Below are 20,751 nucleotides of genomic sequence, written 5' to 3' on the forward strand. Positions count from 1 at the left end.
TGATGCTACCACCTCTATGCTTGCTTGTTTGGCACATTAGTTTTGGAGCCTCACATTCGCTCTACAATCATTTTCAATATTTTTGTCTCATTTGACCATAAAACTTTTATTCAGAAAGCTTCCCAATGTGAGCAGCTGAAAGTTCAAGTCCATCTTGAAGTTGTCGGTTTGGGTCGGCGCAAGGTAAATTTAAAAGTTTTTGTAAATCTCTTCTTTGTGGATCGTGAAACTGATGGAGCCTTGGTGGTTTCTCTGACTAGACCAACTTCCTCTATGGCTGATAATTAACTTAATAAAAATACTACAAATCAACAAGATTGTGGTGTTTGACATTCTTTATTTCATTTATTCGATGAAATTACTTTGAGGTCCTACATGTTAACGATACTTCCTATACTTCCACAGCACAGTTGTGAAATGTGACAAAGGCTGAAACATGACAGGACGAGTTGACACGGAAATCCAAATATCAATCGATTCCTTTTGTTTTGTTTTTTTTTTACCAAATAAGATCTGAAAAACACATTTAGGCAGCTGAGGATTTACAGTTTGCTACTGAGGTCAGGAGGAAGAATCAAAGTCAGCTTCTCAGGCTGAGAGAAGGAGGTTTCATCTTTCGCTCTGGTTTTTATTGCATCCGTTTTGTACAAACTTTCACAAAAGTCTTAAAATCATGCAACAAAACCACAACACTCCAAACAGGCAGCCTGTGTTAATCCTACCATAATCCAGCTGAACGTAACTAAACCAACCAGACAGTAAAAATGAAAAGATGCCTCAGAACTTGCGTCTTCTCTGCAAACACTAATGCTCAAGTTAAAAGTGCACTTTTATTTGTTAATCGTATCGTTTTGCTGCATACTGATAAAAATACGCTCTTAGGTTTGTGTTGAAAGTCATAGATATACTAAAATGTAAAAATAAATTAGGACTGGGTGGTAGTTACAGTACTGTAGGTCTTGGAGGTTATCAGGGTTTCAGGGTTAAGGCCAAAGAGCGTGTGTGTGTGTGTGTGTGTTGGACTCAGAGGGGTGATGTGTTCACGTGTTGCTGAGTGTCGTCACATTTGAGGCCATTTTGTTTTTTTTTCTTTTCCCATTTCCGTTCTCTGGTTTATGCCTCCACCTCGAACGACATGCCGACTTTGTGTCCGCCGGAGCTGACGTTCTTCCCGTCGATCATCGCAGAGAGGGAGAGATTCACTCCTGCATGGGGAGAGCATCGGGAGTGAGTTTCAGGTGATTGCTCTTTGAGTTGATTCTGCTAAAAACAACATTCAAAATGTCAGTGGGCAAACCTGGCCTGAGGGTTCGTGTGTATCCAAGCCCAACGACGCCGGAATTGTTGACTTTTGCCTGAGAGGAGAGAGAGGAAAAAAAAAAGGTCATAATTCAAGGAATTATAATTATTCTTAAACATTTCGTACATTTTTATACTTCCATTTGGGTCTCTAATACTTCAAAAACAGTCCATGCGCTTAAAAAAAACAACACACAGCTGCTTTTTTGTAATAAGTTTTATGGGTTTTTGTGTCTGGAAAATGAGCTGCTTCAGAAATCCTCTTCCAATCGACAGGCATGCTGCACCGTTACCTAGCAACCCAGCAAAGCCCAATCCATCTCCTAGCAACCCAGCAAAGCCCAGTCCGTCTCCTAGCAACCTAGGCAGAGTTCCAGCAGCAGCTTATTTGGATTTAAGATGACAAGACGCCAAAAAGCAGCTCATTCTGAAGGAGCTTAAAACTGGGGAAACTGACCAAAATCCAAGAAAGATTTTGTGCAAACAAAATGTAATATTCGTTAAACATATCCTCAGCTGTTAAGGAACCATGTCAGGTCATCATTAATGAACACACACAGATCTTTTGATGCATTATATGTCAATATTTAGAGCAATGTTTTTGCCCAAAACAGTGAGACCAGATCTGCCTTGTTGCCTTTTGGGACAAAACTTGCTAAGAAGAGAAAAAGTTACATGAAAACAGAGTTTTTAAAAAATAAATAAATACTACTAACCTTTATTACATTTGATCTCATTATAAGAAGTTTGAAAAAGAAAAGCCAAACGATAAATTTTTTCCAGGCCGTCTCTCCAAATCAATCCCACGTATATACTCTCTTTTGAAAAAACTCAAGAAACAAAGAAAAACACTTATATTTTTTATATTTAAGTACATTTATATATTGTCTTCATTGAGGGGAGAAGCGGTACTGAAACCAACATCCTTGTTTGTGTGCATAAACACATTAAAAGTTCCTCAACACTCAAAAAGGACATTTTCACTTATTTTAGAGGATATTTCAGATGTGCCACTAAGTGTCATTCATAACATGAATTTCTAACTCCAGTAAATAACATGTGCTGCATGTGTTATTTCTTACAGACAGAGAGGAGTCCTTGTGCAGATGGTATTTGGTTCCAATCCCAAAGCGTGTGTTGTTGCTTCCTGCTGTCCAGGCCAGGTTCACCGCCGCCTCCAAGTTCCTGTTCACCTTCTGGTAAATGGAGGCCCCAAACTCTGACCCGTCATTACTGAAACAAAAAGACCCGAGCACAATGTAAAAAAATAAAAGAGTGTCTCTATTACAGAAATCTCCTTTTCCTTTACCAGAAACATTTAAACAGAAGGGAGACTTGTTACATCATCTTTCAGTAATACAATTTACTGAAACTCATATTTTGTGTTAATTTTAAATATAACACATTTTGAGTCATCAGAATATAGTCCTTAATTCATTTTATTTATATTTTAGGTCTTTTAAAACCATTTATTTTGAAGCACTAAAAGAAACAACCAAAACCCATGTGAATTATAACCATAAGGTATGGAATGCTATTTTGGTCATTAATCACAGGCTTGCCGGCTTCACTTACTGTCCACTAGATGCCATTAGAAACCCAAATACATATTTAATAGAAGCCAGCAGACATTTAATATACACCCCTATTATTTTAAAAGTGTAGCGCATTAAACACCTGGTGGCATTTTCTGACTAAAGTTAGTAACTCTTACCACTGATTTTTCTTTTATTACCTGCATTTTTCTTTAATTTCAATTTCATTACAAGAAGAGCTATAAACATCCAGTGAATTTTTCCTGGAAAAAAAAGACTAGAGCACATCTATTTATTAAACTTGGTTAAACTGAAAAGGTTTTTTTTTTAAATAAAGTTTTCATGTTTCTTGCTGAGAATAGATCAAAAGATGTTCTAGACCTAAAAATTCAAAAACAATTACACAAAAAGTTACGAAACTCTACGCCTTTGTTTAAAACAAAAAATGTCACTTTGTTTTATTAAAATATTGCATGATTAATTTGTTGCTGAGCATATAAAAAATGTTTTAAGCTGGAAAAACAATTTGCCTACTGAGTACTTTTGACTTTGGGGTTCATGTTGGGACACCAATGTGCTAACTGCACACCACACCTGCTCAAACAGGATTAAATTAATTTTACACATTTTAAATGCCGGGAGCCATCTGTTAAGCATCTGCTGACTTAAATTGAACATGTAGTGGTGCTAAAGCAACACCAGATGAAGCTTTTAGTGTGTTTTGATGCACATCATTTAGTTTATATTTAACCTGCTCTAACTGTGTTTAGAATACAGTTTCACAGTGTTAGCTCTGCAAAATGATCGCAAATTCATATTGGGCATTTATTATATCATGTATCATTTATCGTAGAAAAAATTCTTATCATGATAAGAATTTTGATCAATTTCAATTGACAAACCGTATTTATCTCATGTTTTATTTTTACTATTTTCTCCACTATCTGTTCATCCATATCAGTAAATTTTACATGCAGTCACTGTGCAGTTTGTTTATTCAAGTCTCACTTCTTTAAGAAGCCTGTTTCAAGACCAGCACTTGTGTTTGTGAAGCTAAGAATGCTGTGCCATGCAATCACAACCAGTCACCTAAAAGAAAGTAATAAATAATTTTTTTAATCAGAATTACAACAGTACTACAAAATACCGCAGCGAAACTGTAAGTCTACACCTCCCACCCTTACTCACACGTGGGCATGCACATGGAAGTCAGAGCCCTGGTATCCTAAGGCCCAGTTGTATTTAGCCATTTTAGACTTGGTCTCATAGGCCATCTGGCAGCCGCCGATCAAGCTGCTGAAGGCCAGCACGGCGGCCGCGTGGACGGTGGGAGCGGCCTTGTCGAAGTCCAGGTTGCAGCCCAGGTTCATGTGGTTCCGCTTGTATGCGCTCTTCACTTTGCCATTCCTCTTGCTAAACGGACAGCAGGACAGCATAAGTGTAAAGTTTAATTTAACTTTACAGATTTAGCATGAAAAGGATCGTTGTTACCCGGTGCTGGGAACAAACAATGCGTCCAATCCGAGCTTTAGCCCTGTAGCCAGCTGAGGACACAAGAGGCAACCAGTGAGCTCATTCTTTCAACTTCTGAGTGCAGCGCTTTCACAAAACAACTCTGAGCCCGACCTGGTCCTCCATGGTGACGTCCACGGTCAGAGTGTTGTCTGAGGTCCATTTCTGGTTGAAACTGAGCCCCAGATTGTTCACTTTGTACTTTGTCTCCAGATGGGCTCCTGACTTCCCTGTGTCTGTGTTGTTGGAGCCCGAGGTGATAAACTCCTGCAGGGACAAAGAGGGAAGAAGTGTGGAAAATGAAATGAGACAGGGAAAAAAAATCACATATTAGTAGACTGATACAGAGGCGTGAGAAAGTAAACAAGGAGAAAATAAGCAGCTGTGGGAAACCATGGGCCGTGTCAAGAATACACGGCCCATTATGTAAAAAGGAAAACTGGAAGCTGGAGAATCACTGGTGAGGAAAAGTGAAGGCAGGACTGAGGGGGAGGCTGCTGGAGTGGATTTAAGGAGGAACACTGTCTGCTACTGCTGCAGCTGTGTCTGTTTCCACTGACCATTTAATGGTGCAAATTGGAATTATGAAAATAATTCACTTAATGGAAATATTCTTCAATAAAAGGTTTTGAGCTGGCTGTAACAAAATTAGCATATCTCGCAAAACTGCAATGGAAACACGTTTTTCGCATCACACGGATGTCACGGATGAAAAGCCAAAGAGGACGACAGGAAGTAGGGCTGTGTAATAATATCGATATTGCGATATATATCGATATTTTCTTTCCTAGAAAAAAATCGATATTCATCCGCAAGTATCGTAACGTCCAACTGTCACCTTGCTCACTCATCACGTGCTTCGCCGGGAGAGAGATTAGGTCATGAGGCTTAGAGTGATTCCTTCAGATGTTGAGTATCAAGGTTAAAAAGGTATCAAACTATTCAGAGCAGGGTACTTGGTGCACTTTATTTACTTTACAAATGCAGGTAAGCTACAGTTTGTACTGTTTCAAATAAATGAAACATGTTTTCTCACCACTTCTTTGATTCATTTTGTCCAGCTGTCGACTTTAAGTCTGTGTCCATGTCCAACCAGAGCCAGGTATTGTGTAGTTGGTGCTTTTAATCAGTTTTCAGTTAAATTAATTCAATCCAACTCTATAACAGTCACAAAATGTCACCAAAATCACTCTGTCCCTCTAAAATCTTTCAGAAAATCGCAAAAATGTATTGAATTGTATCATTTGCTGAATATCGCAATAGATATCGTATCGTGGGCAGAATATTGTGTATCATATCGTGAGATTATTGTATCACTACAGCCCTAACAGGAAGTGGAAGGAGGATGATGGCACACCATGTTTTATGACTTATCACATGAACAAATTTATTTACGTGTGGTTTTAGTTGCGTCTCTTATTTAACGGAAACGCTGCAACTGTGAAACTGTGTTTTTTCCACACTAGCAGAATATCAACAATGTTTTGCCTACATTTGTAATGGAAACCCAGCTACTCAGCCCAGTAACTGCTGGAAAGAAAACAGCTGTGCACATTACTGGCTAATCTCCGCTACACCTGTCGATACTCATCATGTTTGAGGAAACACACGCAGACCTTCCTGTCTTAACATCTAACAGAAGAGTCCAAAGAAGAAGCAGAAAAACAGAGATGGAAAAAGTTAAAGAGAGCAACAGTTTGAAGAAATATTTGCAGCTCCGCAGATACAGAGGATAATGTACATAAAGCCTGTTTCTTTCTGAAGCTTACATTTGTTTTTACATTTAATAATGTGTTTTAACGGGCTTTCATGTAAAAAATGAGTAGCACAAACTTGGAAAGTAAAAGAAAAGCATCATATGGTTCATAGTTATTTTATAAATAATCTGAATGATATTATTGCTTTCTAGACAGTCAGAGACACTCAGAGTGAATTCAGCTGTTCTGTGAAGGCCTGACAGGCGTTAGTGATTAAAAAGCACCATAAAAACACTCAAACACTCAGAAAATAGGGCAGGGATACAGGCGAGGAGAAGTTGATCAAGCAGGGAAGGTTATAAAAACAGTAAGTGTGGCTCAACCTGTCACAATAATAAATAGTTTTCATCTAATATAATGATAACTGTGGAGTCAACGATCAATACATTTTCATTTCTAATGAATATTTACCACTGTATCTGGAAGACATTTTAAATATCAAAGATAACCAAACAAAAAAAAAAAACAACGAAGCAAAAAATAAAATGGATTATGAAGTTTCTGTAAACAAAACTGCCTTTTAAGACACATTAATCATCAGGCTCAGACAGGAGAACAGGAAAAACTACCAGTTTGTAGACTTTTATCGAATAAATAAAAGTTCAAACTAACCACTCTGTATTGTGTCAAATGTTTTCAAAATGGTGGCTTTTCAATAACATTACAGGGAAGCAATTATTTAAAAATTAAGCAAACTACACAAACAAGCCAACAAATGGAAATTTTTGCTCATATTTTAATTTCTTGTGCAAGTTATTCATATATTGCTTATTGTGACAGGCTACTGCGTGGGAAAAACAAACTACTCTGTACTGCACCCATCAGATTTCAATTTACTTTTCCTCCACTTCTTAATTTTGTTCTCATTTGTGTTAATCTGTCACAGAAAACCTCAATAAAGCACAATAAAGTTTGTGGTTGTAATGTGACAAATGTGAATGTTCTTGCAGAGTACTGCATGGCTTTGAAAGAACAGATTTAAAAGAAAACACACAATGTCTAAAATCAAACTTATATCTAATATCAGCAACTTAGAGACAAAAGTAAGGAGAACATCCAGTGTATTATATCTGAAGTAGATGAGGTCCAAGACAGAGAGCGCTTAAGTTCAATGCTTAACTCTAATTACTGAAAGATAAATACAAAACTACTTACAACCCCATTATGAGACTTGGTCTTGATATCCAGCTTCATAACTCCATAGCCTGAAGAAAAACAGGAAATAAAGGAAATGCTGGAGAAATAACAGAGCCAAGCGCTTTGGCTGCAGTGTGGCTCTAAAAGCTGCAGAATAAATAAACATGTGCAACATGCAGCAAATGAGTCCTGAATGAACACAGGAAACTCTGTGTCCATGGTTGTCCCACGAACACAGAGTTCATGGGACTAAAACTTCCTGACTAAAACCAGGAAGTTAGAGAACATAAACCCAGTTCTAAAATCCTTACTGTAGCGCAGAGGATAGACTTTAAAATATTGTTAGTTCATAAAACGGCTTAGCATCACAATACATTAAGGATCTCTCAGGTCTTCTAGTTCTGGTTTGCTCTGCATCCCCAGAACCAGAACCAAACAAGGAGAAGCAGCATTCAGCTTCTATGCACCACAAATCTGGAACAAACTTCCGAAAAACTACACAATAGCCGAAACACTGAGGTCCTTTAAATCTCAACTAAAAACCGAGCTGGTTAGAGTTGCTTTTGAAACATAATCAATGAAACATTAATCAACAATCTGATGTGTAACGTCAACAAAATGTAATGCTTCAGTTACTGAATGTCTGTTTAATGACTTTGTATTTTTATGATGTAAAGCGCTTTGAAATGTGCTACACAAATAAACTTGATTAACAGACTGATTAGATTCAGAGAATCTTGCATTAATGCAGAGCAGGTCCAAATTAATCCTGTGACTCACCATAGCCTTTGGTGAAGATATCTTTGGCATCTTTTCCCAAGTCTGAGTATGCTGGGGGGACAACCATTGTTCCTGAGGAAACACATCCAGTCCACATTTAAATTCTAACAGCAAAAACATGCAGATACACACTTAGCTGCATTTCCCTGAAAGATGCATAATGGCAGCTTACAAATGTTTCCAAACCAAAATGTTTAGTTTCCATTAGAAGTTTTGGGCTTGATGACTCATTTTTCCATCTCCAGATTGTTGTTCAACAAAGCCCATTTTTTCCTCTCCAGTTGGTCCGTACAATGGTCTTGATCCACTCACCACTTCACCGTTATCTCAAAAAGTAGATATTTTTTAAGCATTTTACTGACAAATGTTGCATTTTCCTGCAGTTCTGAGTAGCAAGCTTTGAAAAGCTATTAATTGAATGTAGCTTTTTCTTTAAAACAAACAAAAAAACTTTGAAGCATGAGGAAAAGCATCAATAGAAGTAGCAACAAGCCCAGAAAACATTGCATAAAATGTTAAAAAATAGATGTGACTAAAAAAACAGGAAACATTGAGCATCTTCTTCCCAAAACCACTTCAAGAAAGTACTGAAATAAATCAGATCTTTGAAGCAAATTTGAAAAGAAATTAGATATATTCTACACATTATAGTTTAGTTTGCATATACTACTCATTAGCATGAGGTATTGATTTTGACCTTTATATGATAGTGTTTTTCATGGTGGAATAAACTACTCAACAAGCAGACTAAATAAAATTTACTTTTTTACATTTGTGTGGATGTTTTTTTTCACAAGTATGTATTCAAATAAGTCTTTTAATTTGAGAACTATATGGTCTAGAACTGGAACAGTTCAATGTTTTAACAGGACAACGACACATTTGGAGCAGATCAATCAGACTGAAGTCAAGCGTCTCATCTTAGCAAACGCCTCACCTCATGTGTGGACCAAGCTTAAAAAATTAGTCCAATCACATTGAACTGAGACTGAAATAAAAAAAAAAAGTTTCAACTGAACACTAAGCACTGAGGATGTCATCCATACATTAAACAATGGAAAGCAGCGCAAACATTCAGCACGCGCCATCCAGCCAGCAGATGAGTTTCTTTCTGTGGGACTGACATCTCCAGCCCATTGATGTGAAACTATTGATTCTTTGGCAACAATCCCATCACAATCCAGCAGCCATTATTAAGCTAATGAAACCATTTCTCCTGCTGAGACATGCAGAACCACAGACCACAGATAACTTGCTGCCACTCACAAAATGCATGACAAACAAAATCCTTCATTATGCAACACATCAGGGCAGGAGGAGATGTAATATGTATGATGTGCAAAGACATACGACCAAGCGAGCGCAGAAGAGCTAACTTAAGCAGTAAAAGCTGGATTCTCCAGTCAGCAGCTATACGCTGCTGCAGTCCTCCACAGCGCCAGCGCTGCACTGCTTCACGCCGTCATCAGGGTCCCGTGAATTAGCATGCATGCATGACCTTGAGAGGTAAGAAGACATTTCTGACAAGGTGACTCTGTCTGATCATTTGCAATTATTTTTGCCTTCACTTGCAGTAAAGCTGGGTTAATGTTTGACTTAATCGTTTTCTTACTTTTGCCCCCCGCCCTGCCCTGACCCTTAAACCCATCATCTTGTCTACAGAAGAGTTGGACTTTGCCCATCAGGCACTGTATCCCAGTCAGAACCGGTGTAGTCCAATCAAATGCCTGGAACAGACAGACTGAAACTGGAAAATCTTTAATAGTGGCTCCAAGGTCAGCGCCGTCACCCCAAAGCGATCCAGGGACCCTGATGATGTTTTTCCTCCGTCTCCCTCCATGCACCCCCTCCACTCACCGTGACCCTCGGGGGCGTGGTGCTCACATGCCGCACAGACATCTTTGTTTTCTGCCTGCACTCCTGTTTCTGTCTTCTCCTCCTGCAGCATCACAATCCCCACTTTCTCTTCCATGTCTCCTCAAGACGAGGGAAACACCAACAGGAACAGGAGAAAGGCGAGAAGTTCTGCACAGTTCTGACATCTTCAGCTCACCGGACAGTGACTGAATATATGCATATTTTATGGCAACTGTGGTAACATTACGCACAGGTCAGCAGAATAGTGTGTGGGCTTTCTGCACAGTGCTATATAAACTATATTCCACATCTGGGGAGTTAAAGCACATTGATCATCTGGTTAAAAAAAAACCCTGAAACTAGCAGCTTTTTAGAAAGCAACAAAAAGGAGTCCATGCCATTCGATAGTTAATAACCCACAGGAACCAAATAAATACATGAACATCTCCACAATTATACCTTTTTTAACATTTCAGTGTGGTAACAGGACATACATGTTTTAATATTTCATCAAATGCAAATCAGCAGTGAGTGAGTAAAGTATGTTTATTAGAGATGCATAGATCAGAGCTTTTGTGACCAATTTCTGAACTGTTGACATTTGAAGCTTCAGAACAGATCTGAGAATTTGGGGGCATAAAAACACAAATCAATTAAATGCTTCACCACAATAAATTTAACATACCGTCTGATGGTGGTATGCAATGCCCTTTAGTCAAACTAATTTCTAATAAAACACAAGAGTAGAAATATTTTTCACTCTTTGTAAATGTTCATATTATAAACTAAAATGTACTGTTATCTGTTTAACTACTCAATAATTCAGGCCGTAAAAAGCATTTAATCAATGCTGGACTACAACTATTTAGATTAGGAGCAGAGAGAATTTGGGTCATTTTTCATGTTCTTTCAAACATAACTTATTTTCCCCGTAAAAAATTTTTTCTTCCATCTTAATAACTGACAATATTTAATAAAAATCTAATTAAATTAATAAGTAAATAAAAGTGGTCAGAAAAAAGAAGTGCATTTTATAGGGCTCTACCAAAGTAAATACCTTAGATTAAACTGATGCAAAAAGCTTTCTGTCATGTTTTTGGTCCAGTCCCATCACTCTCCAGTCAGTCTCTTTCGCTCGGTGTCAGAAAGCTTTGTGGCTTCTGAGTTGCTCCCAATTTCTCCCTCAGCTTCCTCAGTAGGTGCAAGCTGGCCTGCATACTTGCAGACAGCATGCAACCTGTTGTCAGTCATTGTCATTTCAGCCGACAGACACTCCTCCTCCTCTCACACTGTCCATCTCTGCCCCCCCTCTCCCCTCACGGCCTTCATTTCTCTGTCTGGCTGCTAAGTTTAGCTCCAGTAAACATGACACTGCAACACGTGACCTGGCAGTCAACATGTGTCCTCATCTAACATCAACCTATCGAAATAAAACCATATAAAATAAACGGGTTTATCCCTATTATACCTCCACTCTGTGGATGCAGGCAAACGTGGGCCTGTCACTCCAAGGTCACTTTAATTAGGCAACAACCAGGCAACCCAGAATGAACTGAAAGGTCAAAAGGACAGATAAGGTGACACAAACACAAAATGGTGGTTGTTGACAATCAGACATAATCTGTTGTGAGCAGTCTCTTTATTTTGATACATGCTGCTTTGAAACCCAAGAAAATGCGCCTAAAAAGGCATTTGTTGCATTGAGCTTGGGTAAAATATAACTATTAGGTTGATTTTAAGGAAATAAGTGACCTATTCAACATCTGCTGAGGGAGAGAGACAGGGGGAAAACAATCTAAAATGTATAAAAAGAGCGGTTACTCAACACCAGCCTAATCTCTAGATAACCAAGGTAGTGTGTGGTTGTGCCATACACTGAAGAAATGTGTGTTTGTGTGTGAGAGAGACAGATAAGGCCAAGTACAGCAAAACTAACCCTCAGACACATTATAGGTTGAACCTAAGCTGCTCCATTATGTGGTATTTTGGATGTGTTTGGCTTGACTATTACTTTTCTGTGTGCAGTGAAAACATTCACTCTGCATGTTTACCTGTGGTATTTGGCCCCAATAATAGTTACAGCATCACCTTTTATCAGCATTAAAGAGACAGAAATCAGTCACAAAATTTACCTCAATCAGCTCTATCAGATCGGCAGGTAAAATGTTAAAAGAAATCCTAGAGTAGTGTTGCTAATCATAAAACTCACCAAAACTATGAAATTATACCATATTGAACTGAACAAAAATATGATACAAGTCAGGAACCAGAGGTGCACCGATTTCATTTGGTGGCTGTTTGAGATCTAGCCACCTATTTCCAATATTTTTCCTGCAGACTTTAAACATCTAAAAAGGAGATGTTTGAAAATGTGCTGCAGGTTTTTTGGTAATCTAATTCAATAAAAAAAATTACAGGATTACATTTTTTTGTCCATTTATGGACATGTCTCCTTTCTGTGATTTTTGATAAATTCAACATAACTGCATCAAAGTACATGCTTTGATCAAAATGTCTAAAGACTTAAAAATACTGGAGTTGCAACCTTTGATTTAATAATTACGATTAACATTGAAGATTTGCCTCTCTGTCCTACCCCATGTCTTAATTCGATAACATCATTCAAAATCTCTGGGTTTAGAAAATCTTCTGGCACATCTGGCTCTTTCCTGTAACCTGGAGGATTGTTTTTATGTTTATGGTGTATTCCTTGGACTAAAAGTAATCTGGATCTGTCAAAATTGGGAAAAGGAGTTAAGATTTCAAAGAAAACAAAACCAACTATCAAAAGTCGGTATCGGTCAGAAAAAGCCTGATTGTTGCATCTCTAATTGTTAATTTTATCTAAAACGGGCAGAGAATTGAAGCCAGACTTCAGAACTTTGGATAGCGACATAAAAACAAATAGCATAAATTTACATAAAAACTGTAAAAAAAAAAAAAAAAAAAATATATATATATATATATATATATATATATATATATATATATATATATACGTCATTATTTTTAAAAGCAATTAGCATTGTAAAGACATAATGAAATCCTTAAGCACGGCTTTAAAGGAAGTACCAGAGAAATAGAAGTCTTTGTTTTGCTGGTTTTTCTGCTTCTTCACGAACTCCATATGACTAAATTTCCTTAAGATTTATAACATCCTGTCGTTTTAACCCTCAGGGAACATGTTCACCACAGGGGATGTGTCCTACTGGTAACTCTTGTATGCAGTGTGCACTGAAACAAACATTTTATAAATACCCCGCATACTTTAAAATATGTCGTCAATACTTCTACATAAAATATTCACCAGTTATTACTTTTGAGCGCATCTAGATGCGAATTAACGCAACTAATAAAACGTGTAAACTTATAAAAAACACCTTTTGTCAAGTGGCTTCGAAGCATTTTGCCGCTTGCAGTGATTTTTATGTATTTATTGCAGCTGATTACAACAAACACAGGCCTAAACTAGTATCAAAACCTGGTAACGCGTCTGCGGTGTCCCCCACACCCCCTCTCTGACTCGTTTCTCACTCACAGTCAAGCCATCTTTGTCAACAACTACAAATCACGCTGAGAAACAGGCACCCCGGCAAGTTTAAGAAGCTACAACTTTAGTAAAGTTATTGTATCTTACCTTATATTTACAACGGAGTGTGTAGACTTTCGCACCGTTGCTCAGTGTAGCTGAGTGAAGGAGAAAGCACCAACAGACACTCCGTGAGCATGCGCAGTCAAGCCTCCCGTTGAGGGCGGGGCAGTTGTGTAAATATCATTGGTAAGTGGCTGTACTGTTATAAGTGGGAATAAACATTGGACCTCTATAATACAGCACCCATTAGTAAGGGTCTCTGATTCATTTTTAGCATAATATGTGACATTCTAACTGATGTTGCATAATTGTATGCCAGCACTATGATATTTGATCAGAACATAATATTTTTTCCACTCTTCTTATTCCATAAATAATATTTTAGTACTGCTTGATTAATTGATGTCTACAATACAAACTCCTGAAAAATGTTTGTGGTATAGGTGTATACAGTTGAAAGCAGAAATTTATATGCACTGTAAAACAGCTATGCTACTTTTTTTTGTCAATGTTTGATATTAAATCAGACTAAATTTTTGCTTTTGTTCAATTTTGATTACCATCCATTGGTACAACGCAACAGTTTACCTATCAGGCGATCAGTTAGAATAATCATTTATTTCCAGAGTTAGGTAGTAATTAGTGACATTTACTCAATTACTTTTTTTGAGTAACTTTTGGAAACTTTTAGGGGGTTCTTTTCTATACCGTACTTTTGACTTTTACTTTAGTAATTTTATTATGAAATATCAATACTCTTACTTGAGTAAAATTTCTGGATTCTCTACCCACTGTGAGTAATTTCACTAAATAAAGAACAAACACGTTTTAACCAAAAATTCACCAGACACACACACACACACTTGCAGTTTTTGTTAAAGTCTCATAAGATTTTTATTGAAAGAAACTGATTTGGAAAAATGTTATTTGCCTGATTTTGTTATATTTTGTTACTTATATGAATTATTGTCATTTTTGTCCTTAAAATATCAAAATTTCCACTTAACTTTATATTTTGCACTGTTTGATTATGTAATTTTGAAATATTAAATTAATGATAATTTGACCAGTTACTCAGTATTTGAGTAGACATTTTTTACCAAATATTTTTTTTACTTTTACTTGAGTAATTACTTGGATGGCTACTTTTTACTTTTACTTGAGTAAAAATATTTGGACATATAAGTACTTTTATTTGAACACAATTTATGGTACTCTGCCCACCTCTGGTTATTTCTACTTGCTGAATGTAATAATCCCGAGAAAGAATTATTTTTGATCATTTTCAATTATTTTCATCAATGTAAGAAGATTACATGCACTAAGGTTATTGTGCTTTTTAACACTTTAACAAAGCCCCAAATTTGAGCTAACTGGAGGTTTATTTTAAGGTAAAAACTAAAGAACACAGTTTCCTTGTGTGGGATCTTAGGAAAAATAAAACAAATTCTGCCAAGATACTGGAAAGAGAATTATAGACAGCCACAAATCATTCCTTAATTACAATTTACAAATGCACAAAAGTTAATTCTTTCAAATAATAATATGCAACCAGCATGGGAATGTTCTATGGAGGTATTATTGGTGCAAATGTATTTGCTTGTATTTGATTGTGAAGTTGAATTGTGAAGTTTTGTAATTGTAGTTTTTTTCAGTCTTTCACAAATACAAAACAACAGTTACACTCCTTTAAATTCAAATTCTTAAGTGCAAGTACACAAATTATATTCTTTGAGTCACACTTTAAAAACAATGCTACACTTACAGTTCTGCTCCAAATGATCCCAAACAAATGGTGTAAAACAAATCTGCATATTTACTATTTATTTAAATAAATACTACATATGTTTTTTTAGTATTCACAGACACAAAACTACTGTTACGCTTTCACAAGTTCTTTCTTAGGGATCACACACTCCATTCTACAAGTAACAAAATATAAAAGGCCTGCTCTAATATCTTTGCTCTTTAATGTAATATTAATTTTACATTATTGTAATTATTTGTTTAGATCGCATTTGGTTTTTTTATTTTAACATGTCTGTGCTTAAGGTTTTCACTAATCCGCTGAGTGGTTCCAGAGAAACATGCTCTCATTTTGTAAACCTTCCTTGCAGCGCCTGAAAGACAGTACTCAGGATTAAAGAACTCTTCTCCTCAATGAGATTACAGCAGAAGTACGTATTGTTCCGCTCCACGGGTAGATAATCATTAAGCGAACATGTAACAAGGCCAATTTTACACTTTTTAATTGATCTACAGTGTGTTTTCAAGCTTTGTTTACCAAACTGACGGCTAATATCTGTGCTCCCTGCGGTCATCGCCCTTCAGTCTAAATCCGTTTGCGCGTGCTCCGTTGCCATGGTGAAGAATTCGCCAACAAGTGTTGATATCTAGGCGTCATCGGCGCGCGTGAACAAAACCGTTCACCGACAAACAACGACTCAGTTTTAAAGGGTAGGCTTCTATTTAATTTAGTTTGGCCGCTTGCAGGTTTTGTGGGACGTCAAATGAGTTTTTGCTCCTCTTAATCCATACGGAGTGTCGTCGAAAACAGTGTGTGGTGATTAGCTTACTTCAAAAATACTACAGCAAACAATAGTTGTGGTTGGCGTTTAATAGCCGTTGAAAGCAGTACTTATATAGCAATATTCATACGCAAATGTTTTTATTATTTTTATTTTGTTTTATTTACGTTTTTACCTTTTAGTATATGCAGGGAAACGTGCATCTTAGTCGTCTATTTTTATTGTCCGATTGTGAGATTTGTTCTACATCTCAAATACAATTTCTAAAATGATTTTTTTTTTACTAATAGTTGTAGCAAATAAACCCGCAAATATTTCATTTATATTGTGCAGTTTGTAGTGCAGTTGTTTTAAATCATACTGATAAAATAAATGTTGGTAGTCGTACTTTTGTGTTTTCAATTTTGATTGTTTCTGATCTGAAACTGTTTATATCTGATATATCTGCTCAGCAGTTTCTGCACTTTCAGATGTGTGAGGGACCTTCCACAATATCTGGGCCAATCCCCCCAGATCCCTCCCTGCTCCCTGAGTACTACAAACGACCTGCTTCGGGTAAGATGCCCTCTAATAGCTGTGTTCAGTAGGTCTTGTGTTAAACAAAGACATGATTTTAAAATTGCCTTTGTCAGAATGAAGGATGCCTCATAACAACACTTAGCAAAGATATTCAAACCCCTTGGACATTTTTTGTTGTACATTTTGTCATCTTCAATATATTTTGTTGGGATTAGGTGATTAATCAACATAACGTTGTCTTTAACTGTGAATTGGTAGAGAGATTATGCATGTTTTGTTTTTTAACACTAAATGTTTGACAACTGGCTCCTTTGGATTTTATTTAGAGGTATACGAGTAAAGTGGGCAGAATACAAATGCACCCTACATCTTTAAGATTTTTCTGCATGATAAGTGTATAAAACTGTATCATTTTCCCTCCACTTTACAAAAGATACTTTACACTCTGTGTTAGTCTGAAAAATTGATTATAGATTGTGGTTTAAATTAACAAAATGTAAACAAAAAAGCTTCTAGCAGGATTAATAGTTTACAAGATACGGTAATATGGAATGTTTGTAAAACATTAAAAGAGAACTTACTGTCTATTGAACAGAAAACCTTTTGTAACAAATACATGATGGCATTAAACTATTCTATTTCTTCCAGCTCGTGGTCGTTTAGAAGGACACCAGAAAGGGAGCTTGGCCCTTCACCTGGGTCCTCTTGCTCCAGATCCTGTGTTGTACCCAGACAGCTACAGCGCTCGCTCACCATCCCGCCGGCCCCGCGTTGGCCCCAATGCCACTTATATTCTGGAACGTGGACAGAAAGGAGTTGTGGGAGACTTACTAAGACTAGACGGGTTATCCATAACTCCTGTTCCCAAACAGAGTAAGTTTCAGCAACTAATGTAGTTTTTAAACTTATCCATTTTTGGTGTTTCACAGAAGAAAAACTTTGGATTTAAATATAAATTTCTAGTCTATTGAACTGTAATTAGGATAAATGTTGCTTCTCCTCGTAGAGCAGAAAGTACATGACTTTAGTAAGGATAATGTACGTCGACTCCGGGAGATCCAGAGACGCTGCAAAGAGCAAGAAGCTGAGCGAATTCATGCCGGCCCTGTCCCAGTCAAAGCTCTGTGGACCTCCTCAAAATATCAGAACGTCCCATCCAGGGTGATGGCTCAGTTAGAGGCAAGGACAAGATCTACCTCTAACAGAAGTTTGAGAATTTCATATTTTCCTTATGTTTTAACCTGTGCGTTTATTTCACTCAGGTTTCTATCCCACCTGTTAAACCTCAGTGTCAAACGTTTCTAAAGGCCCACTCTAAAGGCGGCTCCTCCGCTCCACCAAGATCTTCGCCTGTGGCTTTCCAGCGCCCAGCCTCCTCCAGTTCCTCAAAGGTCCTAGATTTAATGGTGGGATCTAACAAAATTATGTTTTTGTATATTATAATACAATCATAGAGTTGATCGTTTGTTTAAATGTCTTGCTTCCAATGTAATTGTTTTACGCCAGCCATTTAAATGTTTTTAAAAATTCTGTGAAAATAGTTCAAGAAGGGAAATTAGTTGTAACGGAAGCATAGATCTATGTCTGCTTTTTAAATTATGCTTTCAGGTGCAAGGTCATACCGTAGACTTTGTGAAACATAATGCGCGGGCTGCAAGAAAAACTACTCTTCGTCGGTCCCAGTCACTGACAAACCTCAGGGATAAGCCCGTCCCGAGCGCAGTGAAGGGCCAAGTGCCTCAATAGTGAGTATTTTAACACCATATTTTACTTTATTTATAACTTACTCTCAAATAACTTCTAATATGTTTGCATGTTGTAATTTGCAATATTTCACCTCATAAACATTAAATAAACATTTTAAATAAAATGATTTTAGAGATCTTTTACATGAATTGCTTTTTCTTACGGCACTAGTCATTTCAGCCTTTCTTTGAGACACTGTTCATTTCAGGTCCAACTTACTTATGTACAAAACCAAAGCCTGTTAGTGTCTCTTAGGATCCACTAACACAAGCTTTTATTATTATTATTATTATTATTATTATCACATTCATAGAGCACTGTAAAAAAACTTGAACTGTTTATCTTGTAATGAACCTTGAGATTATGTTTGTTGTGAATTAATATTATAGAAATAATCTAAAAAAAAAATGGAAGTATGAGATTAAGATGAAATAGGTAAATATAGGGGGTTTGAGTTGCTGAAGGGGCAAACTGACCCAAAACCTTTCTTTACTGTCTCACTGCCACTTAATGCAGCCTTGAGGAAAGAAAGAAGCAGTGGCAAAAAGAAGAGGAGGAGAGGAAGAGGAACGCGCCTGATCCCAGGGTCCCACCTGGTCACATGATGTTGCCTGATGGCGAGAGACAGGAGACACTGAAGTCCCTGAAAGACAGTAGGTCTCCTTTGGATGAGTAAATCTGCTGGTAGACAGACGTTCACATGGAGAAATTGATGTTTCTTTTTCCCTCAGCTCATGGCTCATTGGTGTCGGAGCTGCTCTCCCTCCCGCTCAGGTCTGATGGTCTGAGTGTTCGCACACGCCGTGCTCAGCTTGACTGTAAACTCTCTGAGATTGAAGAGGCCATAAAGATTTTCTCCAGGGATAGGGTTTATGTTAAAGTTGATTCCTAACACACCAGAAGGACTTTAAAAGAAGAGGAGATTGCGCTGCAAATCTGCCATTTTGTTTTTACAGTTTATTTAATGTAAAGAAGGTGACTTTTATGGAAAAGATGATTACTTTATTGCTGTGGAGAAATTTTGTTAAAAATATATTTTATATAATAATTTTATCATGTTAAATTACATTTGCTTAATGTCAGTAAGTAACATAACATTACAATATTTCTAGTTCTTAAATGACATGCTTTGGCTTGTGTATGATTTAGGAGCTACAGTGTCTCACAAAATTGTACACATCTCTGTGAAAATGCTAGGTTTTCAAAAATATTAAGACGAACAATAAATTAAAAAACTTTTCTCCAACATTAGGTGACATTTATTCTGCAGAATTCAATGGATGTTAGAAAGAATATTAATGATTTTGCAGCAACCTCAGTACATAGGCAAACTAACACTTTGTTGGACCATCTTTAATTTAATTTCAGAATTCATTATTTGTTAGTTTTGTTTTTATCTCGAATTATACAGAGATTATGTTACACTGTATGTGCAAAAAGTTTTAAACTTATTTATTTCTGGTTTTATGCTTTAATTTCAAAACCTGGCATTTTAACGTGATTGTGAACATTTTTGAAAGCTACCTATAAATGTCCTGTAAAGTTGAAATAAAAAAAACTGTTATTTCCTGTGATTAGACTTATTTTGTTGCTAATTGCGATCATACCATGTCATTCCATGGTTTATTAATTTTATTTTCTCATCAGAAAACCGGTTGTGAAAACAAAACATGAGGTTAAAATGTTTTCCAAAAATACTTATCGAACAGTCACCTCAAAAGTACAGGGTCCTGTTTATATAAAATTCTAGAATTGTGTTGCTCATGGTGGTCGCATGTTGGAGTAACTTTGTGTTAGTTCTGATTTGGTTTTTATAGACTTCCATCCATCCATCCATCCATCCATCCATCCATCCATCCATCCATCCATCCATCCATCCATCCATCCATTCATCCATTTTCTTTACACCCTTGTCCCTTAGTGGGGTCAGCAGGGTTGCTGGTGCCAATCTCCAGCTAACGTTCTGAGCAAGAGGCGGGGTCACCCTGGACAGGCCGCCAGTCTGTCGTAGGGCGTTTTTAGACTTTTGTTCATAATTTTTTAGGTTTGGGGCATTGTTTTTCTGGACAGTTATTTTCTCTGGTTTTGAATACTCTGCAGGTGGAAGGACTTGTGCTCTTAATTTTTTCTTTCATACAATTGTTATGATGTGTAATTGAGGCAAGGCATTGGTTAACAACTGGGAGCAGCTGATTAGCATCTCAAAAGTTCAAATAGTACCTGAACTATTATCCACAATTCTAGTTTAAAAGGAGGCTTTATGGATGTAGAGCAGGAACAAACAGCAGAGAAAGAAGGAGGATGTTTAAACAGTCTCCTTCGTTGATCATAAGGTGCAAGTATTCTATCCCCGTTCTAACCATGGCAAAACAGAGATTTAAGGAGGAGGGGCTAAAGCAAAGTAGATGGATTAGCAGTGGTTCCTAACTACTGAATGTGTCATCCAGGACATATTACTGTTGTTTATGCTCTCTGGTGGTGGATATTGA

At 37.0% G+C, this 20,751-nt stretch overlaps 2 protein-coding genes across 4 annotated transcripts; one reads left to right on the forward strand and one right to left on the reverse strand.

Annotated features, from left to right (window-relative positions):
- Positions 1-317: 317 nt before the first annotated feature.
- vdac3 (voltage-dependent anion channel 3) lies at positions 318-13,625 on the reverse strand. Of its 2 annotated transcripts, XM_014993629.2 has the most exons (10): positions 13,515-13,614; positions 9,878-9,994; positions 8,021-8,092; positions 7,259-7,308; positions 4,461-4,613; positions 4,326-4,378; positions 4,023-4,247; positions 2,382-2,532; positions 1,298-1,355; positions 318-1,205 (listed from the first exon to the last, which is right to left on the reverse strand). In XM_014993629.2, exons 2-10 carry the CDS (start codon positions 9,990-9,992, stop codon positions 1,114-1,116), a joined length of 969 nt encoding a protein of 322 aa, XP_014849115.1. In that variant the 5' UTR covers positions 9,993-9,994; positions 13,515-13,614; the 3' UTR covers positions 318-1,113. The 2 variants fall into 2 exon arrangements, with proteins under 2 accessions (XP_014849115.1, XP_014849117.1); XM_014993631.2 differs by lacking the exon at positions 9,878-9,994 and having other exon boundaries at positions 13,515-13,625.
- A 1,872-nt stretch (positions 13,626-15,497) lies between these two features.
- On the forward strand, positions 15,498-19,836 carry enkd1 (enkurin domain containing 1). Of its 2 annotated transcripts, none has more exons than XM_014993621.2 (8): positions 15,498-15,926; positions 16,453-16,552; positions 17,165-17,389; positions 17,523-17,695; positions 17,779-17,922; positions 18,125-18,261; positions 18,779-18,915; positions 18,994-19,836. In XM_014993621.2, the coding sequence occupies exons 2-8, from the start codon at positions 16,468-16,470 to the stop codon at positions 19,152-19,154; spliced, it is 1,062 nt and encodes a 353-aa protein (XP_014849107.2). In that variant the 5' UTR covers positions 15,498-15,926; positions 16,453-16,467; the 3' UTR covers positions 19,155-19,836. The 2 variants fall into 2 exon arrangements, with proteins under 2 accessions (XP_014849107.2, XP_014849108.2); XM_014993622.2 differs by having other exon boundaries at positions 15,499-15,926; positions 16,468-16,552.
- Positions 19,837-20,751: the final 915 nt, after the last annotated feature.

Source organism: Poecilia mexicana, unplaced genomic scaffold (assembly GCF_051168715.1).
Source record: "Poecilia mexicana isolate PSO_F unplaced genomic scaffold, ASM5116871v1 scaffold_9, whole genome shotgun sequence".
In the NCBI taxonomy this organism is placed as follows: domain Eukaryota; kingdom Metazoa; phylum Chordata; class Actinopteri; order Cyprinodontiformes; family Poeciliidae; genus Poecilia; species Poecilia mexicana.

Coding starts and splice junctions, on each gene's coding strand:
- vdac3 (XM_014993629.2), bottom strand. CDS start 9,992: ATGGAAGAGAAAGTGGGGATTGTGATGCTGCAGGAGGAGAAGACAGAA. Junction 8,093..9,877: donor CCACGCCCCCGAGGGTCACG/GTGAGTGGAGGG, acceptor GTGTTTCCTCAG/GAACAATGGTTGTCCCCCCA. Junction 4,614..7,258: donor CCAAGTCTCATAATGGGGTT/GTAAGTAGTTTT, acceptor TTGTCCCTGCAG/GAGTTTATCACCTCGGGCTC.
- enkd1 (XM_014993621.2), top strand. CDS start 16,468: ATGTGTGAGGGACCTTCCACAATATCTGGGCCAATCCCCCCAGATCCC. Junction 16,553..17,164: donor CTACAAACGACCTGCTTCGG/GTAAGATGCCCT, acceptor TATTTCTTCCAG/CTCGTGGTCGTTTAGAAGGA. Junction 17,696..17,778: donor GGGTGATGGCTCAGTTAGAG/GCAAGGACAAGA, acceptor TATTTCACTCAG/GTTTCTATCCCACCTGTTAA.